At 41.7% G+C, this 20,428-nt stretch overlaps 1 protein-coding gene across 3 annotated transcripts in view; it reads right to left on the reverse strand.

Annotated features, from left to right (window-relative positions):
- Positions 1–1,883: 1,883 nt before the first annotated feature.
- Positions 1,884–20,428, reverse strand: part of Htatip2 (HIV-1 Tat interactive protein 2) — a 32,434-nt gene continuing 13,889 nt past the window's right edge. The window contains exons 3-8 of one of the 3 annotated variants that reach the window (XM_042691411.1): positions 18,043–18,153; positions 17,553–17,748; positions 14,912–15,019; positions 6,887–7,024; positions 3,927–3,988; positions 1,884–2,571 (exon numbers count right to left, since the gene is read on the reverse strand). In XM_042691411.1, the coding sequence (XP_042547345.1) occupies positions 2,346–2,571; positions 3,927–3,988; positions 6,887–7,024; positions 14,912–15,019; positions 17,553–17,748; positions 18,043–18,140 (828 nt within the window). In that variant the 5' untranslated portion in view covers positions 18,141–18,153 and the 3' untranslated portion in view covers positions 1,884–2,345. Of the gene's footprint in view, positions 2,572–3,926; positions 3,989–6,886; positions 7,025–14,911; positions 15,020–17,552; positions 17,749–17,831; positions 17,855–18,042; positions 18,193–20,428 lie in introns of those variants that run through there. The other 2 variants (XM_042691410.1, XM_042691412.1) reach the window with 2 other exon arrangements.

Here is a 20,428-nt window from a genome sequence, read left to right on the forward strand (position 1 = left end):
GCTAGGCAAGCATTCTACCACTAAGCTACATTCCCAGCCCCATTCTACCTATTTTTAAAAAAAATATATTCAAGGTCTTACTTTGTAGTATGGATTGGCCTTGAAGTTGGGATTTTCTTGCTTCCTGCCTCAGCCTTCTGAGTGCTGGGATTCCATTCCACTGTGCTCTGTCTTTCTCCTTAAAGCACATGTTCTAAGATATTATTCTGCTCCAAATGATTCATCTAGAGCCCCCCTTTTAAAAGGAAGGTCTTTTTACCCCAATATCCACTGAATCTTTACATGTACTGTAGACTCTTAAAAATGGACACAATCTCCAGGTGCTGGTGGCTCACACCTGTAATCCTAGCTACTTAGGCTGAGATCTGAGGATTGAGGTTCCAAGCTAGCCTGGGCAGGAAAGTCCATGAGACTCTTATCTCCAATAAACCACTAGAAAACTGGAAGTGGCACTATGGCTCAAGCGCTCTCCTTAAGCTGAAGAGTACAGGGACAGCACCCAAGCCCAGAGTTCAAGCCCATGACCGACAAAAAAATAAAAAATAAAAAAGGACAGAATCAACTGGGCACTAGTGGCTCACACCTGTAATCATCGCTACCCAAGAGGCTAGGATCTGAGGATCACATCAAAATCAATCTAGACCAAAAAGTCCCCATGAGTCTCCAATTTACCACTCAAAAACCAGAAGTGGCACTGTGGCTTAAAGTGGTAGAGCGCTAGCCTTGAACAAAAGAGCTCAGAGACAGTGCCCAGGCCCTGAGTTCAAGCCCCACGACCAAAAAAAAATCACTCAAAATACTTAACTTCCATCAGCAAAGAAATTAAGATATTTTCTCCACTAACCTTTGTCCCATTATAGAAATGGGCATATCCCCTGCTCCTCTTACCTTTTGTTCCTGCTGCATCTTCTACTTTGTGGTATTAGAAGTATAGCACTTTGAGTTTGATCCCTTTAGAAAGTTTGGTGTCACAGAATTTTATGTGAATACCACTGTGGTTAATTGTAAGAATCCAAGACTAATGGAGAAACCAACATTTCAATTTTATTCATCTACAACATTCAATAACAATTAATTAGAACTACCTGGAAAGACACAGATGGAGGTCGGCTTTTGCAGAGTGGTTAAAAATACAACCTCTGAGCTGGGTGCTGGTGGCTCACACTTGTAATCCTAGTTACTCAGAAGGCTGAGATCTGAAGATCACGGTTTGAAGCCAACCTGGGCAGCAAAGTTCATGAGACTCTTATTGCCAATTATTCACAGAAAAAGCCGTAAGTTGTGCCATAGCTCAAGTGGTAAAATGCTAGCCTTGAGCAAAAGGAACTCAAGGACAGTGTCCAGGCCCAGAGTTCAAGCCCTAGAACTGGCAAAAATATATATATATATAACCTCTGAAATCAGGGCAGGAGATGGGGGAGCAACTAGAGTAGAAACTTGACCTTGCCATTTGTTAGCTTCAGGTCTTAAGTTGTGGACCCATGAGCAAGGTGCTTAGACACAGTCAGGCTCAGTTTCCCCATCTAAGATATGAGGGGTTAAAAAAAAGAATAATTTTAAAAGAAAAAGTATAACAGATATAAGAATATTGAGAGAATCACTTTATGAAGTTGGCTAGAGGATTAAAGTGAGGTAACACACACTGGACAGAGCTTTCCAAGCACTGGCTAGGGACTAGCTGCTGTTCTATCATCCCATATTGACCAAATGTTTGCAAATCACCATTAGTATTTCCACATTTTTGAACCAACTCAGCAGCACCTAGGATTGGTCTGTTTGTTTTTATTCCTCTGCTTCTCCCCATGAATTATATATGCCTGCTATGTTAATTTTTACTAGATAAAACAGTAGTAGATAAAACTAGATAAAACTGTATTCACTTACACAGTTACATAGAGTTAGCGTTTACTGGAATGTCAACAGTTATAAAACAGCACTCATCTGTGTGGCACATCAGAGTTATCAGTTCTGACTGTGGCCTTGTGTTAACCAGCTGGTTTCTTCCTCACCAATGGCATCAGAACCACCAGGGGAAGTGCAAACAAAACTAAAGATTCCCAATAGTGGCCACAGCCTAAAACGTCTGATTCACAATGTTTGATATATAAATGCCTATTTTTCAAAAGCTCCCTGAGTGATTTCCATGTAGGAACAGGCTAGGGGAGGGGCCGGGGAGAAAACAACCCAGAAACCCAGGCTGAGTGGAGTCCTGACTTGTTTCCATCTGCAGAGCTGAGAAAGTAAAATGACAGAGGTAGAGCACATAGACTCATTTCTAGACCCAGATGTTACCAATTTGGTAACAAGTGTTGAGGTTTTCAGTAAACAGCACTCCTTCAGTGTGATCACAGCTTGAGAGGGCCATCCGCTTTCCCTAAGTCATGGATGGCCTTGTTTTCCAGAAGCTCCTTCTGCTTGTCTCCGGGCCTCACCATGTTGTTCAGCATTGCTTTAGCCACCGTCTCCACAGGTACAGAGTGCCCGCTGGCCCAAGAGGCTGGTAAGGCACCAAAGAATTTCCTAACCAACCATTCCGCTGGACGAGATTCTTGTCTATCACATAACAGGACTCTAAACAGAGAAAGAAAAGCAAAGGAAGAAATGGTAACTTGCCTTCACACCATGGTAGGTGTTACCAACTGTATTTCGTCCCATCAAACTTTGTATGTTAGCCGGGTGCCAGTGGCTCACACCTGTAATCCTAGCTACTCTGTAGGCTGAGATCTGAGGATCATGGTTCAAAGCCAGCCTGGGCAGGAAAGTCCATGAGGCTCTTATATACTCCAGTTAACCACCAGAAAACCAGAAGTGGTGGTGCTGTGGCTCAAGTAGTAGAGGGCTCACCTTAACCTGAAGAGCTCAAGGACAGTGCCCAGTCCCAGAGTTCGAGCCTCAGACTAAAAACTAAAATAAAAAAATAAAAGTGTGGGGCTGAGATGTAGCTTATTGGCAAAGTGCTTGCCTAGCAAGTGCAAACCCTAGGTTCGATCCCCAGTGCCAAAGCCAAACAAACAAAAAAAACCTATTGCATGTTGAAATCCTATCCCCTAATATGACTGATCTGGAGACTGGCATTTGGGGACCTGATTAGGCTGAAAGAAGTCTTATGGATGGGATAGGGTCGATCAGATAGGCATCCTTTTAAGAAAAAAAGGAGACCTCAGACATCTCTTTCTGCACAACATACAAAACAAAGTCCATGTGGGGCCACAGCAAGAAGGTGCCCACCTCTGCCAGCTGAGAAGGGAGACCTCACTAGATACCAACCCTGAAAGCACCTTAATCCCAGACTTCCAAATCCCAGACTTTGAGAAAGAAACAGAAGTAAGTTTCTGTTGTCAAAGCCACCTCTGGCTGAGATACTGTGCTGTAGAGTCCAATCAGACTAATGCTGGGAGCATAAGGTTTAATTTGAGACATAAGGAAGATTTTCATACTAAAATAAAATAAAAAATAGGACTGGGAGTGGAGCTTGTAAATTCCTGTCCAGTTAGAAGGTAGACAGGTATGGACATTAGATAGGCAGGCTTTTTACTTCTTTAGCCAAGAGGTAGGGAAGTGTCTGTGCAGAGCCTGCATGGCCCAGGGCAGAACTTACAAAGCTCCTTGTGGTAGAGCACTCACCAAGCAAGGATGAGGCCCTGAGTTTAATTCTCAGTAACACAAAAAAATAAATAATAAGTGCATGAAGTGCAATGCAATGAAATAAATGGAGAAAGTGAAATGAAATAAACATTATAGTTGCTACCTAGGAAGTTTCTGATTATTCTGAAACTGGTCCCTTATCCTGTCTTTCAGATTCAAAGGGTGGAACCTACAGAGAAGCAATCTACCCCCAGCCTATGTCTTTCCTAGCTTAGGTATTTTAGCTATCAGTCTCTTCAAATGAATTGGCTTGAGGGACTGACCAACCGTGGCACACTTACCCTGGTCTAAATACTGAGTAACGATCAAATTTTAGTTCTTCAACCTTGGCTTCCACTTCTCCCTGTTGAGAAAACACAGACAAATACACAAACACACACACAGTGTTTATTAAGACTGATTAGGTGAAGCTTTAGAGAAAAATTCAGATTTGAAGATCTGCTTCTGCAGATCCCAATCTGGTTTTTGCTTTTCATTTTTTGTTTTTTTTGTCAGTTGTAGGGCCTGGGCACTGTCCTTGAGCCTCTTTGTGCTCAAGGCTAGCACTCTACCACTTGAGCCACAGGGCCACTTCCAATTTTTGAATGGTTAACTAGAGATAAGAGTGTCATAAGGACTTTTCTGTCCGGGCTGAGTAGCTAGGATTATTGGTGTGAGCCACCGGTGCCCGGCAGGTCTCAAGTTTATAAATATCCTTACCTATGAGCTTTGATTCCTAAGATACCCAGGTGCTGTGCGGGTCCTTGTACTTGTGTCAGTGACAAAAGCTAGTCATTACTTAATGCCTTACAGGCCAGGCTGTAGAATGAGGCTGCCTGGATTCAGATCCCAGCCCTGCCACTCACCAGTTAATATCACAATACTCAGTTTCCACAAAAATGCATGTAAAAGCCTTTAAAATGCTACTTAGAGAAATTAATGTTAGCTATTTTAAGTCTGATGAATCATTATTATAACTGAACAACAGTAGTAGTTCCTTTATCTTTGCAGGTGAATACAATATGCATTTTCTTTCATAAAAGATCTAATTGTTTACCTTGCCAGTGAGAAGAAAAATAAAATTCCACTTGACAAATCTTTCTCAGAACCCAAATGTATTCTGAAACACAGACCAACTCCCCCACCCCCGACCTCACCCATGAAATTTAGGATTCTTAACAATTAAACTGAAACTTTTCTTTTTTTTTTTTTTTTTAATATAATTTTATTTGTGAACATACTGTACAGGGGAGTTACAGTTACATGGGCAGGATAATGCGTACATTTCTTACCAAGCACTGCAGCCTCCTCCTTTGTTTACCCTTCACATCCCTTCCCAGCCTCCCCCCTCCCCTAAACTGAAACTTTTCTTGATATAACTTTATTGGTGGCTCACTGATCTTTATCTTCCCCAAAATATGTTAGATTAGAAGAGCTATGGCTTAGCTGCAAGCCACAGGAAAGGGTTCTGGAAATGTTCATTATCCAAAACTGGTCTCAAGAAAACACAATGCTAGCCAGGCACTGGTGGCTCACACCTGTAATCCTAGCTACTCAGGAGGCTGAGATCTGAGGATCGAGGTTCAAAGCCAGCCCGGGCAGGAAAGTCTGTGAAACTCTTATCTCCCATAAACACTCAGAAAAACCAGAAGTGGCGCTGTAGCTCAAGTGGTAGAGAGCTCGCCTTGAGCTGAAGAGCTGAGGGACAGCCCACTTGGGCCCAGAGTTCAAGCCCCACGACCGACAAAAAAATAAAAAGAAAAAAAGGAAGAAAGAAAACACAATGCTAACCATTTTTGAAAACACAATGGTAACAATCTTCTATTTCTCTTAAACACACACACACACACACCACAATGTCAGAGAATGAAAAGAAAGTCCTGCTATGATCCCACTCAGCAATGACCAGGGTGATGAAGGGGACAGAGATAAGAGCCAATAAAAAATGGTGGAAAGAAGGCATTATTTATGGGGGGAAAAATACAATGTAGGCAAGTATCGAAAAAGCCTACAGGGCAAAGAAGAGACTGGTCTTGCTTCTGTTATGCTTGCCTTGCATGCATGAGGCCCTGGATTCAATTCCTCAGCATCACATAAGCAGAAAAAGCCTGAAGTGGCGCTGTGGTTCAAGTGGTAGAGCACTAGCCTTGAGCTGAAGAGCTGACTGAGGGACAGCGCCCAGGCCCAGAGTTCAGACCCCACAACTGACAAAAAAATAAGTAATAAATAAAAATTTTTAAAATGTACCACTAATGATAATTAGCACTTATAATGCAGTCCATTTTGCCTCAAGGTAGGCATATGTTTGATAGGTGGATCTGAACCCAGAGGAGGACTTTTTGGATAAGGGATTAGGTAAGGAGATAGTACATGCTTTCAGGCTAGAGTTTTGCTCTTAAGCTAAAGTTAGAAGAACCTGTGAAAAAAAAAGCATTTCACACTCAACAGCCTTGAACTAAATACCTTCTGGGACTAAGAAAAAGCCAGGACCTATTTGAATTCAATTCTACTTGAAGGTTAGGAAATGGAAACTTTAAGATAAAAGAGAAAAACAAATATGCATAAACACAAGACTTTTAGGAAAGTTGAGCTTGTTATTAAAAGTAGACTGCTTCAGGCTAACTGTCCCTAAAGCTCTAGAAAAGTAAAAGTTCCAGATTCTTGGCCATGAGGGAAACTGCTAGAGAAGTTTAAGAATCACTGTCCCAGGGGCGCTGGTAGCTCACACCTGTAATCCTAGCTACCCAGGAGACAGAGATCTGAGGATCACGGTTTAAAGCTGGCCCAGGTGGCAGGAGTCTGTGAGACATTTCATTTCAATTAACCATTAGAAAATTGGAAAGAGGAGCCATGATTCAAAATGGTAGAGTGCTCACTCACTTTGAGCTAAAAGAGCTCAGGGACAGTGCCCAGGCCCTGAGTTCCAGCTCCACGACAAACAAACAAAAACCTTACTGCCCTATGTCTCTCCAAAGCTGGAAAGCCTTGCCAACACTCAAGGCCAGAGCAGCCACCGCTCCTTCCACTGACTTTATCAACTAATGAATAGAGGGCAGGTATTGCAAATTGTCTTTCCAATTGCTCCGAGTCCCTAAATATATTCCTGCAAAACAGTAAGTCCTCGTGAGTAATGAAAAGTGCATAAATTGTGCATTTAATTCTTTGTTGTATAGCATATAGTTTTCTGTCTAGCATATAGTTTTCTGTTGAGCATTTAGTACTGCCAGTTAGTCCAGGGTTTATGTAAGAAACACACACAAACCTTAACTTGTAAGTATAAAAAATTGCTGGATTTGTCAGCTCCTCTGGAGGACAGCAGGTTGAAATGTTTGCAACCTCCAGCTTTTGCCAGCTCTGCAGACTTCAGCACATAATCCCGGTCAACGCGAACAAATCCCTCCTGAGGGGGAAAAGGATGTGAGTTATTTCCAGTAGCTGTGAGTTCATCTTACAGATTGCTACCTGGCTACTGCCTGGTGGCAGGAGGGCCTGGGAGGGAAGGGGGATCTAAATAAAATGCATTCAAGCAATACATGAAAGTCAGTCTCAGACCCTGAGAGAGGCTCCAAGTATTGTCTTCCAAACAGACAAAACAGTTAAGCAGCAAGGCTGCACTGTAACGAAAACAAGGAGAGTAAGACTGAAACAAAGACAGTAAACAAATCCATAAGAAGCAAAGTAAGACCAGGCTGGGAAACTGCTTACATCACACATTTCTTTGTTCTTCTCCCTGTCCCAGTGATGGATCAAACCTAGGGACTCATGCATGCTAAGTAAGCACCTGGTACTCCACCACTAAGCCACATGTGCAGCCCATTTGTTTGACTTTTAATCATTTCCCAACTTTACACCCTCACTCTGTTTTCTTTCTTACTTTTTTGGGCAGTACTGGGCTTTGAACTCTGGGCCACATGCTTGTTAGGCAAGAGCTCTATCACCTGAGGCGAGTCTACAGCAGCCTCTCTTTTTTTCTCTTTATGTTTCCTGTGTCAACTCTACTAGGGTTGGGTCTTAAAGTACAACTCAGGACACTCTCCAGGCACTATGAGAAGGGTCCATTTGATTTCCCATTTTGTTCAGGCTTTACAACGTATTTTAGATGTTAGTAAAGATGAAGCTTCACCTTTTCTTTAAAAAACGATAGGTGTATAAACGAAAAGTGTAAACAAAAATGATCTAGACTTGGTCCAGTGTGGATGGTGGCTGAGACTTTCTTCTTAATTCACGTCACAGCATCAGCACATGTCCAGCACATGGTTGGTGTTCTAAACATATTTGAACAAATGAATAAAAAGCACAACACAACACATTTCTGGGTCCTAATTGAATGGTATATGCCTTTGCCCAGAAAAGGACAAAGGTAGTTTAGTACCAACTCCGTGGGACCACCACCAATTATGGCACCTCCAAATTTAAGACAACTTAAGAAAAGCTAGTTCACAAAAGCTGAAAGTCACCATTATATGATAAGGTCTTTTTGTGGGTAGATTCAAATCTGAAGATTGCTACTCAAAGGACTTTAGGGGGTTTTTGTGGTGGTACTAGGGGTGAAACTCAAGACCTTATGCTTGCTAAGCAGGTGCTCTACCACTTAAATCATGCCTCACCAGCCCTTTTGACTTTATTTTGGAGGCAGGGTCTCATGTTTTCACCCAGACAGGCCTAGATTGTGATCCTCCAATTGAAACCTCCCATGTAGCTGGGATGACAGTCATGTGCCACCATCACACCCAACTACTTTCTGAGATGAGTATCTTACTATTTGCCAATCCTGACCTCTGACCACAATCCTCCAGATCTCTGCCTGACAAGTAACTAGGATGGCAGGCATCAGCCACTGTGCTGGGTTCCAAAGAACTTTTAATAATTCTTTCTGTAGTAGTTTACTTATTTCAAATATCTTGTATGATATGGTCGTATGTAACTTTTATCTTTTTATATAGATGAAAATAAGGTCCAGTAGTCTCAGGAGCTGCTAGGTAGGGAATTAGAGACAGAAAACAGTTTCTTGTCTGAGTAAGTGGTACTCCTATCTCATAGTTTCTATAGCTAATGAAAATAACTGGTCCCTAACCTGACAGACAGACTATTGGTCTTTCAATTCTATGTCCAAATCCCCCTACCTGGGTGTATGTTACATTACATGGCTGCAGATGTCCATAAGGGTACTAAACAGTGGGCCTTAAAATAGCGAGATTATTCTAGTTTATAACAGGGCTCAATGTAAGCAATCATAAGGGCTGTTGGAAGTGGGAAGCAGCAGTGAATTTAGAGGTATGCAATATGAAAAGGGTACTTCCATTTCCAACCTCCCAAATTGCTAGCCTTGAAGATGGAAGGAAGACAATCATGAACCAAAGTCCGTGCCACCTAGAAATGTAAGGATATGAATTCTCCTTTATCACCTCCCAGAAGAAATATCAACACCTCAATTTTTACCTCAGTAAAACTTCTAACCGATAGAACTATAAGATAATAAATTTGGGTTGTTTCGAACTACTAAATATGAGGTCATTTGGATAAGCATTAAAAACTATTGCCAAATTCAAAGGATAGGACAAAGTAAACGTTTTTCAAGTTCAAAGTCAGAAACAAAAAAAAAAACTTTAAGTAAAAGAAAATGTGTAGAGAACACATAGCTGGGTGACTTCATTAACTGAACTTCCTCCGTGAGCACTTCCCAGCTGAAGAAACAGAACATGAATTACCAGGTACTACTAGAAAAGTGTCCCCTTCTCCTCCTCTATCACTCCAGTATAGTTTAACTCTCTCCTCACCTGTGGGGAAATGCTATTTTTCTGCCCAACTTTAGTTAACAGAAACTCATCTCATTGCCCACAACTCATCATTAGTTTCTTCTTGTTGCATACCTTGGCATCCAGTATTAAACATTCATATTCCTGTTGATGCTGTTTAAAATTAGTGTGAGGCAAAGCAATTTTAACACATAGCACATCCTGAGAGAGAGAAAGGTGATTCGCATCAGAGCTTTTCTCCAAATTTTTATTTAGATGTGCTGAAAACGTAACACACACACACACAAACAAAACTACACAGTAAAAATTTGAACTGAATTTCCCTTTCACATCCGTTTCTTCATTTCACTCCAATTAAAGCCTGCTTTAATAAGTGACCAGTTGATACAATAAAATAGTTTAGTGAAATACATTTTTTTCTTGTTGTGTCAGCATAATTGCTTGGAAAGATTATTGGACTTCTCTCTGTTAAAATGCCTTTTTTTTTTTCCTTTCAGCAGCTTCTTTAAAAATAAGGCAAAGATGCAGCCAATCACAAGCCTCCAGCCCGACGCTCTCTCTCACTTAATCCAGAGGCAAGAGAGGGATAATTTGATTAAACTAAGACCCTAATTTATTTGGCTTTAGTTCTGGATCAACCTCTCTAATAGAGTGCTGTCGTCTCCAATTGTTTGATGAAAATTAAAGTGACATAAATACCATGGGACTCTTTCAATCTGATTAGTCAGCGAAGGCACATCAATACCACCCCAGCCATCAGACTCTGGCGTCCTTCCTTTCACCAGCTTCGCTGGCAACTGACAACCGCTCCTTGAAGGACCAGCACCCACGCTGCTCCACAGACCCCTGCCCCCAGCCCATCATCCCTGCTCAAAGGGGCCTGTTGACAAGGTGCCCATACCTTTCTCCATTGCTATTCTTTAGACAAAGCTAAATATTGTTTTATTAGCAATCAATAGCTGTTAATCCAAAATGATTTCACAAATCCTCTGAGACTTCAAGCTGATTATAAACCTGCATTTTTCCAAGCTCACTAAATTTTAAATTTCATTTCCTTCACCCTGATGGCATGGCCTTTTCAGTTGGTGAATGAAACTCAAAAGCAAACAGGTCAAGTGCTTTCAAGGACTTAGAAATCTAACTGAAGGGAGGATTCTGGTGACTGATTAGGCAATACCAACGTGCACCGGTTTGTTTTGGAATGAGAAACGGTCTACTTGTATATGGAAGAAGCTAGCTTAAAACTCTTATTAATTCCCTTTCTTGTTCCCCAACAGCTCAAATTTAAAAAAAAAATAGAAAAACAAACTAAAATAAGCTATTCTATATCCCAGAAACGCCTTTTTCAGAAAAAACTAACCATACATCAAGAGTAAAGCCAGCTATCTCTTCTCGAATTACTGTCTATTGTCAGAACTCCTAGAAAAAGGATTCGATAAGTTCTCACCTTAAGTTTATTTTGCAAGGCCTACCAAAATAATACGTACAGCTAAGCTGACATATCCTCACTCAGTGGGCTCCACAAACATCAACGAAGACAGATGTTCTTATTTTGAATCTTATTAAAACTGAAAGCCAGTATTTCTCCTTGTCTAATTTACCAATACCTGAAAACTAGCTATAATACTATGGCTGAAGACTAACTTGGGCTACAAAGGTATTTCAGAGGAGAGAGCCTGTGTAGAAGGACTAAAGAAGGTCACAGGGTCCTTTTCTGAGAAGGAAGGATCTGTCATTCTGTCAGTGGTCTCAACCATAATTCTACTTCAGGTTCTTTCTCCTTCATTCCCTTTTGAAATGAACCTAAATCAGGGCAGAAAACACAGATGCTGACACACAATAAATGGTATGATCCGACACCCTATTTGTTTGTGTCCTGGAGGGCATTTTTTATATTTGACATGTGGAGGTAGAAGAAAGATTGTACGCAGAGAAAGAACTCTGAATAGAAAAATAAAATCAAACCAATATTAAGGATTCCTCTGTCATTCACTAATTTTTTTTGTTCTCTTCTATAGGGTCAAAGAATTTTGCAGTTGGAAGGGGGGTACAGTAGTCCAAATAAGGAAGTGACCCACAAAAGCTAACCGACACACCCAGGGTTCTACCATTCCTTGATTTCCAAACAAGAAATCATTCATCACGCCTCCCCCCTAACACATACATCAAATCAAACTATGGAGGATAGAATGGAGGTTGGAAAACTTTGCCTTTGCAGGACAAGCCTATTAAATATTGTCAGCTGTGCAGTAGAGACTGCATCTCCATAGATATACCATTATAGCACAAAGTTGTCATAGATAGTATGGAGAGAAAATAATAAGCCTGGCTCTGTTCTAATAAAATTTCATTATGGATATTGAAATTTGAATTCCTTGTACTTTCCTTTGCACTTTTAAAAGAAAAAACATTCTCAGCTCATAGGCCATATAAAAACAGATGGCAGGCCATATTTGGCCCCCAAGACTATAGTTTGCACACTCTTGGATTAGAAGAGTATATTGGTAGAATCAGAAGCCTTGAGATTCTAAAGATGCCTAATAAATGTTACAGGTACCTGCATTCATCACATAAACAACATCATCCATTCAACAGAATTCAAGAACTTGAATTGCTAGAGCCTATTCCTAACAAGGAAGGAGACAAATGAAGAAGTAAAACTATATCAAACCACCCAAATCTTCCTTTTACTCCAAATAAAGGAAAATGCATTATTTATAGAGGTATCTGTGACTTTTGCTCTTCACTCAAGACTAATTTTCAAAGGATATGTTAACCTCTACTAGCATATACGTTACTTACTAAACCCTCAGGAAACCAGAAACACCTCCCTGCAGGAAGAGAGGGTTACTTTTATTGGGATCTTCCAGGAAACTTGTTCAAGAAAGAGATTCCAAGCTTCCAAACTCAGAGATTCTTACCTAAAAGGTCTGGATTAGGCCCAAATCAAGGTAACATTGCATTGAGAAAACAACTCTGGACTGTGGCTATAAAAGGAGGCTTAGAATCTAATCAGCTATGACTCAAGAAAATGGTTTTTCAAACAACTGATGGAAGTGAACAGTCCTTGGTAGTTTTAGTTCTAATAGAAATCTGAGTGGACTGAATTTTATGGGCTGAGTTTATCCCCTACAAAATGTTAAAGTCCTAACCCCAGGACCTTAGAATTTTAGGTTTATTTAGAAATAGGGTCACTGCTGATCCTGTTATGATGACATTGTCATGAGCAGGCTGGCCCCTAATCCAGTATAACTGTGTCTTTAAAAAAGAGTAAACACGGACCCAGACATATACATGAAGGAGGAAACGGTCAGGCGAAAAGACAGATTACTTAGCCAGCTACAAGTGAAGGAGAGAGCCTTGAAACAGATTCTTCCCTCAGCATTCAGAAGGAACCGATCCTGCTGCCACTTCGATTGTTAACTTCATAGATGTCTAGCCTCCAAAACTCTGAGACAATACACTTCTGTTACTTTATTATGGAAGCCGTGGCAAACAATTATACCAAAGGTCATAGGGAAATGAGCTGACTCAGAGGAGCTCAACACTAAGAGAGAGAGACCCTTAATTGAAATGAAGTTTCTCTACTGAAAACTGGAATTGCTAAGGCAAAATTCCAAGTACTTCTGTTACAATACAACTACAGAATGCTACTAGGTTCGTGAGTAGGATCACAGGGTCCTTTCAGTGAAATTTTCTAGAGAAAGGGCTGCTTGCTGATGGAGAATTCTAGCAGCCATGAGCTTGGAAGGCCACAGGCTTTTTCCAAACAAGTATTGTTACTTAGCCACTTTTAAAGGGCCTAAAGTCATCACAAGCTCCAAACTATCCATTGCACTCCAACCAAATTAATTTTTTAATGCTTTTTCTACAGGCACTGACAGCTTACTTTCTGCTACTATCCTCTTAAACCATTAAATCCTAACCCATTTCTGAATCTATTTAGCTTGCTAATCTTCTCCCTTACTCATTAATTACTTTTAGCTTTTCAAGCTGATTTTAAAGGAGAACAAAGGTAGTGCTTGGTGTAAGAAGTAGAGAGCTATTCTCAGTTCAAAACAAAGCAAAATAACACCACTATCCTTCTGATTAAAGTTGCATTATATAGACTGAATGCAACAAAACAATGTAGACGTTCCCTGGAGCGCCCTGTGAGGTTTGCCTTAGGTTGTAACAATCCACTGCTCAATGCTTAATGTAGTTTTTTTTTTTTTTTAATTCTGCTGAGTCACCACCAAAACTTCAGACAGTAAAACCTGCAGTGTACTAGAACAAAAAGTTCAACGCTTTTGGAGGGCACACAGCTTGTGACTGTCCCTGAGACATAAAAGATCGCACCAGCCGCTAAGTGGGAACATCACTCTTTTCAGAATGGATAATGCAGCTCTTGGGGAAATCAAACGTCTCTAAAATCCATAGCTCTTGAGCACAGAAAGCAAAACCTAATAGTGTTCGAGGGTAAATTTACAGAACGGCAAAACAGAAACCAATCTTGAACGAAAGCATAAATAGAATTATCCCCTGGTTCACCATGAAGCCCAGAAAAATATACCTGAGCCTAACTATACTTGGTTGGTATAAACAAGTAGTTCACAACCACATGCTCTCCTGATTCAGATGTTTGGTTCTGACTTAAAAATCTGCAGCAAACCCTCTGTATAGTATCTTTACAATAAAAAAAAAAAAAAAAATCTGCAGCAAGTCCCCAGGGCAGAGTCACCACCCTGCATATTTAGTAGATATGTTTGGCTCCAGCAAATAAATTCTGCCACAGGAATAAACTATATTCAAGGGTCTGTGTTTACTCTTTTATATAGTTTATATATATATGTGTGTGTATATATATATATATATATATATATATATGATACATAACGTTGACTCAGGATCTACCTTGTAAACTATGACTTTTAACTATGGAGTAAACTATGACTTTTGGACAGGGTCTGACTCAATTTAGGACACCATTTAAGGAAAAAATAAAATGTGTGTTAAAACAGTTTTGCGTCAGTGGAATCTGAATCATCCCTAGTGTTGAAATCACTGCTGAAGCTGAGTCACCACTGGGGGCTGATTGAATCGTGCCTTTGGATTCTGATGTTGTAGCCTAAAAGTTTAAAGTTTGGTGTGGAAAAATAGGTTGAAGCCAATCACTCAAGTGAAAGAGAACTTTAAGTTTCAAATGTTACGGAAGAAAAATAAAAATAGTTTACTGCCAGTAGCACAGGCTAATTACTTTTACTCTGACTTTTTTGTTTTTCTTTAGTCAGAGGTTGTTCTGATGAGTGCTGACTAATTTTCTATAGGCAAGATCACGTAAATATTGACAGTGATTTAGCACTCAAGCCTGAACTTGTTTGAAAGGAAAACGAATTGATCAGTAATATTGACAGTATCATGTTAGGATAACAGAATCTTAACAGTAAGTTTACTAAGCACTGCAGGATGCAACAATAAAAAACTCATAAGAAGGAACTACTTGGCATTACTAGCTAATTAAAAAGAGGAAATGGTATATTTTTATTTCTTACCGCTCCAGCTTTTTTTCTGGTGGTACCCAGGCAACAGAATCCAACATCATGACCTTGAAAGGCAGAAGCATAGTCATCCAGCTTTTCAAAGTCCACCAATTCTTGGTTCTAGACAAGAGCACAATTATATATAATCTCACATTATTTAAAAATACGAGCAATTTAAAGAAGGATGAACCATTACTAAGGGGCATAACCACTTATCAAGTTTTGCAAATTCACTTTTTCCCACTAAAAAGCAATTCATCTGAGCTAAAAATCAACAATTCACATGAGTGTTCATGGTATATACAACTGGACTAGGAGTGATCCAGATTTCTAAAATCAGGTTCCATTTTAATCATGCATAGAAAAATTTGTCTGTAGCTTACCAGGAAGATCATTGAGGATATGAAGACAGTGAATAGTGTTTAGGATCCCAAAGAAGACCTGATTCAAACTTGTTCCTACTATCTATTAAATAAATAATTTTGGCCAAGTAATTGATCATAAGCTTCCCTTTTTTGTAACAAAAAAAATGTAAATGATAAACTTTGTGTTGGTATAAGTCATAAACCACCTATATAAGATTCAGACAGGATCTAAAAGCATATTTTGGGGTCTGAATCAATATCTGTACTTTAAACAAGCATCCATAAGAATTCTAGAATACTTTGGGAGTTTTTGTTTTTTGTTTTTTGTCTGTCGTGGGGCTTGAAACTCTGGCCTGGGCCCTCTCCCTCAACTCTTCAGCTCAAGGCTAGCGCTCTACCACTTGAGCCATAGCTGGTGGTTTTGCTGGTGGTTAATTGGAGCTAAGAATTTTACGGACTTTCCTGACTGGGCTGGCTTTGAACCTCAATCCTCAGACTTTAGCTTCCTGAGTAGCTAGGATTATAGGTGTGAACCACCAAGGCCAAGCTTGATTGATTTGTGTGTGTGTGTGTGTGTGTGTGTGGCAATACTAGGGCTTGAGTTTAGGGCCTAGGTGCTGTCTCTTAGCTCTGAAGGTTAGTACTCTACTACTTGAACCACTTAGTAACCACTCAGTGGTAGTGCTCTACCACTTGCACCACAGCCCCATTTTCCAGCTTTTTTGTGTGGTTAACTGGAGATAAGAGTGATGTGAAAATAGGTTGAAGTTAATCACTCAAGTGAAAGAGAACTTTAAAACATTTATTATGGAAAGAAAAAAAGTAGCCTACTATCAATAACTTGGACTTTCCTGTCCAGGATGGCTTTGAACTTGGGTTTTCAAATCAGCTTCCTGAGTAGCTAGGATAACAGGTGTAAGCTACTTGTGCCCAGATGAAATTTAAAAACCTACACCTAACCTTGTACTAACTGCTGTGAAACTAGAAAGTGTAAGACATTCCATCACTCATGAGTTCAGATAAAATGGTTTCCTTTACTACCATCAACATTTTCAAAAGAATTTTTTGACACTGTATCCAATGTTGATGGAAAGCAGGTTTTTCACCAAGAGCCTGGTCAAAACCTGCACAACCAAAACTCCACTCTCAAAAAAATACAGACTTCAGCCTGGTGCTGGTGATTCATGCCTGTAAATACCATCAACTCAGAAGGCTGAGATCTCAGGATCTCAGTTTGAAGCCAGCCTAGGCAGCAAAGTCTGTGAAACTCTTATCTTCAATTAACCACCTAACAACTGGAAGTGGAGCTGTGGCTTAAGTGACAGAGCTAGCCTTGAGAAAAAAAAAAAAAAAATCTCAGGGACAGTGCCTACTTCCTGAGTTCAAACCCCTGGACCGATAGAGTACAGACTTCGGAACAGCTTCTAATTTTCATCAATGTCTCATAGCCCATGAAACAAGACAACAAAGACCACTCAACACCTGCTTAAGAGTGGGCAAAGATGTCTGCTTTAAACAAACAAGTCCTGATAGACTAAAAACATCCTCAACATGATCTGAGCAGGGACTGCTGGGAATAAGAACATGTATTTGCAAGCCTGCTTGTAATTTGAAATGTGCCTTTTGTAAAACCCCAGGGGGCCATATTTTTGCAGACTGGTCTCAGGAGTACACTGTATTGTTCCATTTGTTTCAGTTCACAGGTAACTCAGTTTAAATCTCTCCAAAGCTCAGACTTGAGATATGTAGGGGTTATCACCAGCTGGAAGTCTGGTGCATGGTATTTGCATAACTGTGGAAGTGTAACTTATTTGAAGGTAGTAGTATTCTCTTTTCAGCTACAAGCCTGGGAAATCAGGGAGACAGATTCTTATACTTTCACTGCCATAGACCACTGGAAGTATTTTCAGGTTCTCTCACATTTCTGTGAGGTCACAAGTATGTGAAGCTACCATGTGGTTGCGAAAACTGTCAAGAGAACAGGACTTCTGAAGGTTGAGGAAGCCGGATGATCTGAACCCAGACCTGCTATTCTATCAGGCTGGCCCTTAGGACAACCCAAGTCCTGCTCTATCTGGTTCCAGGAGCACAAAAGGGCTGGGCTCAAGGCCACATGGCAAGAGGAGAGTGTGCAGCAACTGGGCTTTGGACTGGGACTCTCAAACACCAATTAGGACCAGATTTTGGCCGGAGCCTTTTTTAGCCTCCATGGCTGGCCCAGTCACGCTCAGCCACCAGTCATGGAAACAGGCTGTCACCTCCAGAATGACCACAGCTCCAATACCCACCACGTTTGTATAAGCTTCCTCCTCGAAGGTGAGAGTCCTCCGGCCAATGAGCGTGACTTTGGAGAACAGGCGCTGTTCCAGAATTTCCTTTAAGAGTACTTTGCCGGTTTCCCCGCTGGCACCCAGAATAAAGACGGATTTATTTTGCATCCTGAAGTCTTCCCGAAGCTTCGGCAGAGCTTCGATCTCAGCCATGCTGGAGAGGGGGGGAAGAGAGGGGACATAATACAACACGGGCTGGTCTTAGGGCGTTAGAAGGGTGGCCTCCCACGTCCTTACCCTGGGAGATGACGTTATTCTCCGCAGCTCCCGGTAACGCTGAGTCACCTGCGGGGTGGGGCGTGGTCACTGTCCCCCACCCCCGCCCTCTTGCGCGATCCTGCAGGTGTGTGTGGGGGGGGGGGTCCCCAGAGCCGGGAGGGTGCGCTCAGGACCCCGAAGTACTGGCCGGGCCTGGGCTCAGCGAGATCCCCTCCCCAGCGGAGGTTACCTAAGGTCAGCCCCCGGCCCCTCGTCGTCAAGCCGCAGTAGGAGGATCGCAGCCAGCAGCGCGGCCACCCCCCAGCACAGCGCCACAGGCCCGGGCATGCGGAGTGCGCCCCTGCGCAGCGGACACCCGCCCCGGAGACCGTGGAGGAGGAGACCCGGGACGGCCCGGCCCAGGTGCCTACCCCTAGCGGTCTTCCGGGTGGCTGCGCCTGGGCGGCCTTGCCCCGCCCCTGGGCGGGGTCTGGACCAGGGCGCAGGGGACCCGCGTGGCTCTCGCGTGGAGAGGATCCAGGGCACGCGCGCCAGCGCAAAGCCAGGCCTGAGCGCTCTCCTAACTGTCCCCAAGAACCTCCCTCCCCACTTTCTCTCCCCTGGTACAGGCCCTAGGCAGAGGAGAGCCCAGACTGGACCTTGACTGTCTGCCTCTCCCCATCTCCCCCTCCTCCCCCCCCCCCCCAGGTAATTTGTGTATTGAAAGCCTTCATCTCAAATTCACCACTTTAAAAATGTAACCTTTTTCATCCTACCATCCCAAACAGGAGTTCAACAACAACAACAGAAACCTATTCCTGGCTTCCCTTGGGTGCACTCTCCCTCACCCCTAACATTTACACTTGTTTTCCCCCTTTCCATCAAAATCGCCAAAGCAGTCCATCTCCTCTGACTCATTCATCTTTCCACATTCCAGATTCATTAGCAAGTCCTGCCAATGCCTTCCAAATATTTCTTCCCTGAAGTTCCGGGACTGTAGTTGATCTCTCCCTGCCTGGGTTCCGGTCCACCACTAGACCGGTAGAGCAGGGGTGGCCTTCCACACCTGCACCTGGAGTTCACACACTACTACACGGGGCATTTCCTGGACTTTGGGAGTTAGAATGACAAGCAAAAATCTGGATGATGCGCAGTTTGTGCTGTAGACATCTATCATGCTGGAGCCCCCTCTGCCAGTCTAGAAGACAAATGAAACATTCCTTCCCTCTACCAGCTCCTTGGGAGTTATTATGTATTTACATATACTGGCCTGACCTGGATTCAGCTCATCAGATACTTTGTGGGAGATTCATACCAAACATGGAGTTTTTATTCCAGCTTGAGCTGGGGTTCCAGGAGGTGGGGAAGGGCATAGAATAATAACATTGTTAGAACTGATATGACTATTAGAAAAACAGTCCTCTACTGTGTACAGAGGGCAAGTTGAGCTGATAAACCAGAACCTGCCTGACAAGAAAATAGGAGCAGTGGTTATGAAAGAATGAGGTAGTAAGAAGGACAAAAGGAAATAAGGGTAGAACAGTAAATCTTTAGTGTCACAGTCTAACAGGATTCAGAAAGGGGATCAACCAATTCTTACTATTAAATCCAAGGCCAAGCTTTGTAATCAAAGCAGAATGGCAGAAAGTAGAGCAAGATGGCCGAGCTAAGCTGAACTTCCATCTTCCTTGTGGCATGCATATGTCATATGCTGTCTTTGTCATATTTCTCTTCTAATAAACTTTCCTGTCACCTTTACTTATATTCACACCTTACCTAAATTCTTCTCTTTCCAGATGCAAGGACCAAGGTTGTGGTAGCTGGCCTAAACTTTCTGGTAACATATTTGGTGCATTGGCCAGGAAGTTAGGGGTGAAATATGTATATTTTTGAGCTGGACTCTTTGAATGGTTCCAGAACTACCAGCAATCTGCTGATGTGATGATCTTGCCTGTGTTTCGCCTCCTTTCATTGCAGCCTGTTTTTAGAGCCCAGGTATTTCCTGTTATTCTTCCAGCATTTTCTTTTTGTTTAAGGCACCAAGTTCTAGTCTGCTCCTTGTGATTAAAAAGCCTTACCAATCTAGAGCACAAAAGATGATATTCCAAATCATTAGTGTGTAGATTCTTCCACCTGAATTCCCAAAGACTCTTCTATTAAAATTCTATGTCAAACCTGTCAGCTAACAGTGTCTCAGGATTTCATCTAGCAGATCTGTTGCAGTGATTAACTGCACTCTTCTTGCTTCTCTTCTTACTTTTTCAAAAAGAATTTTGTGGCATACATCCTAACAGATCAATCCCATGATCCTAGAAAATTGCATGCACACCTAGCTAGAAAAAGATGAAGAGCACTGTTAGTCCAGAAAGCAAAGTGCCTTTGACTTAGCAATTCAGCAAACTCTTCCCACCACAGCCAATTACTTTTTGGTCATTGTTGACATAGTTTTCCCTGTTGGAGAACTTTATTTAAATGGATTCATACAGCATGTATCTTTTGTGTCTCCATATTTTTTCCCTTAACCTATGTTTTTACTATTTATCCTTGTTGTTTATATAGCAGCATTGGACTTCTGTGGTCCCTAAACATTTGAGGCCCTATAAAAAAAAAACAAAAAACAAAAACAAAACAGAACA

The sequence above is a fragment of the Dipodomys spectabilis genome, unplaced genomic scaffold, assembly GCF_019054845.1.
Source record: "Dipodomys spectabilis isolate Male_0828 unplaced genomic scaffold, ASM1905484v1 ptg000145l, whole genome shotgun sequence".
In the NCBI taxonomy this organism is placed as follows: Eukaryota; Metazoa; Chordata; class Mammalia; order Rodentia; family Heteromyidae; genus Dipodomys; species Dipodomys spectabilis.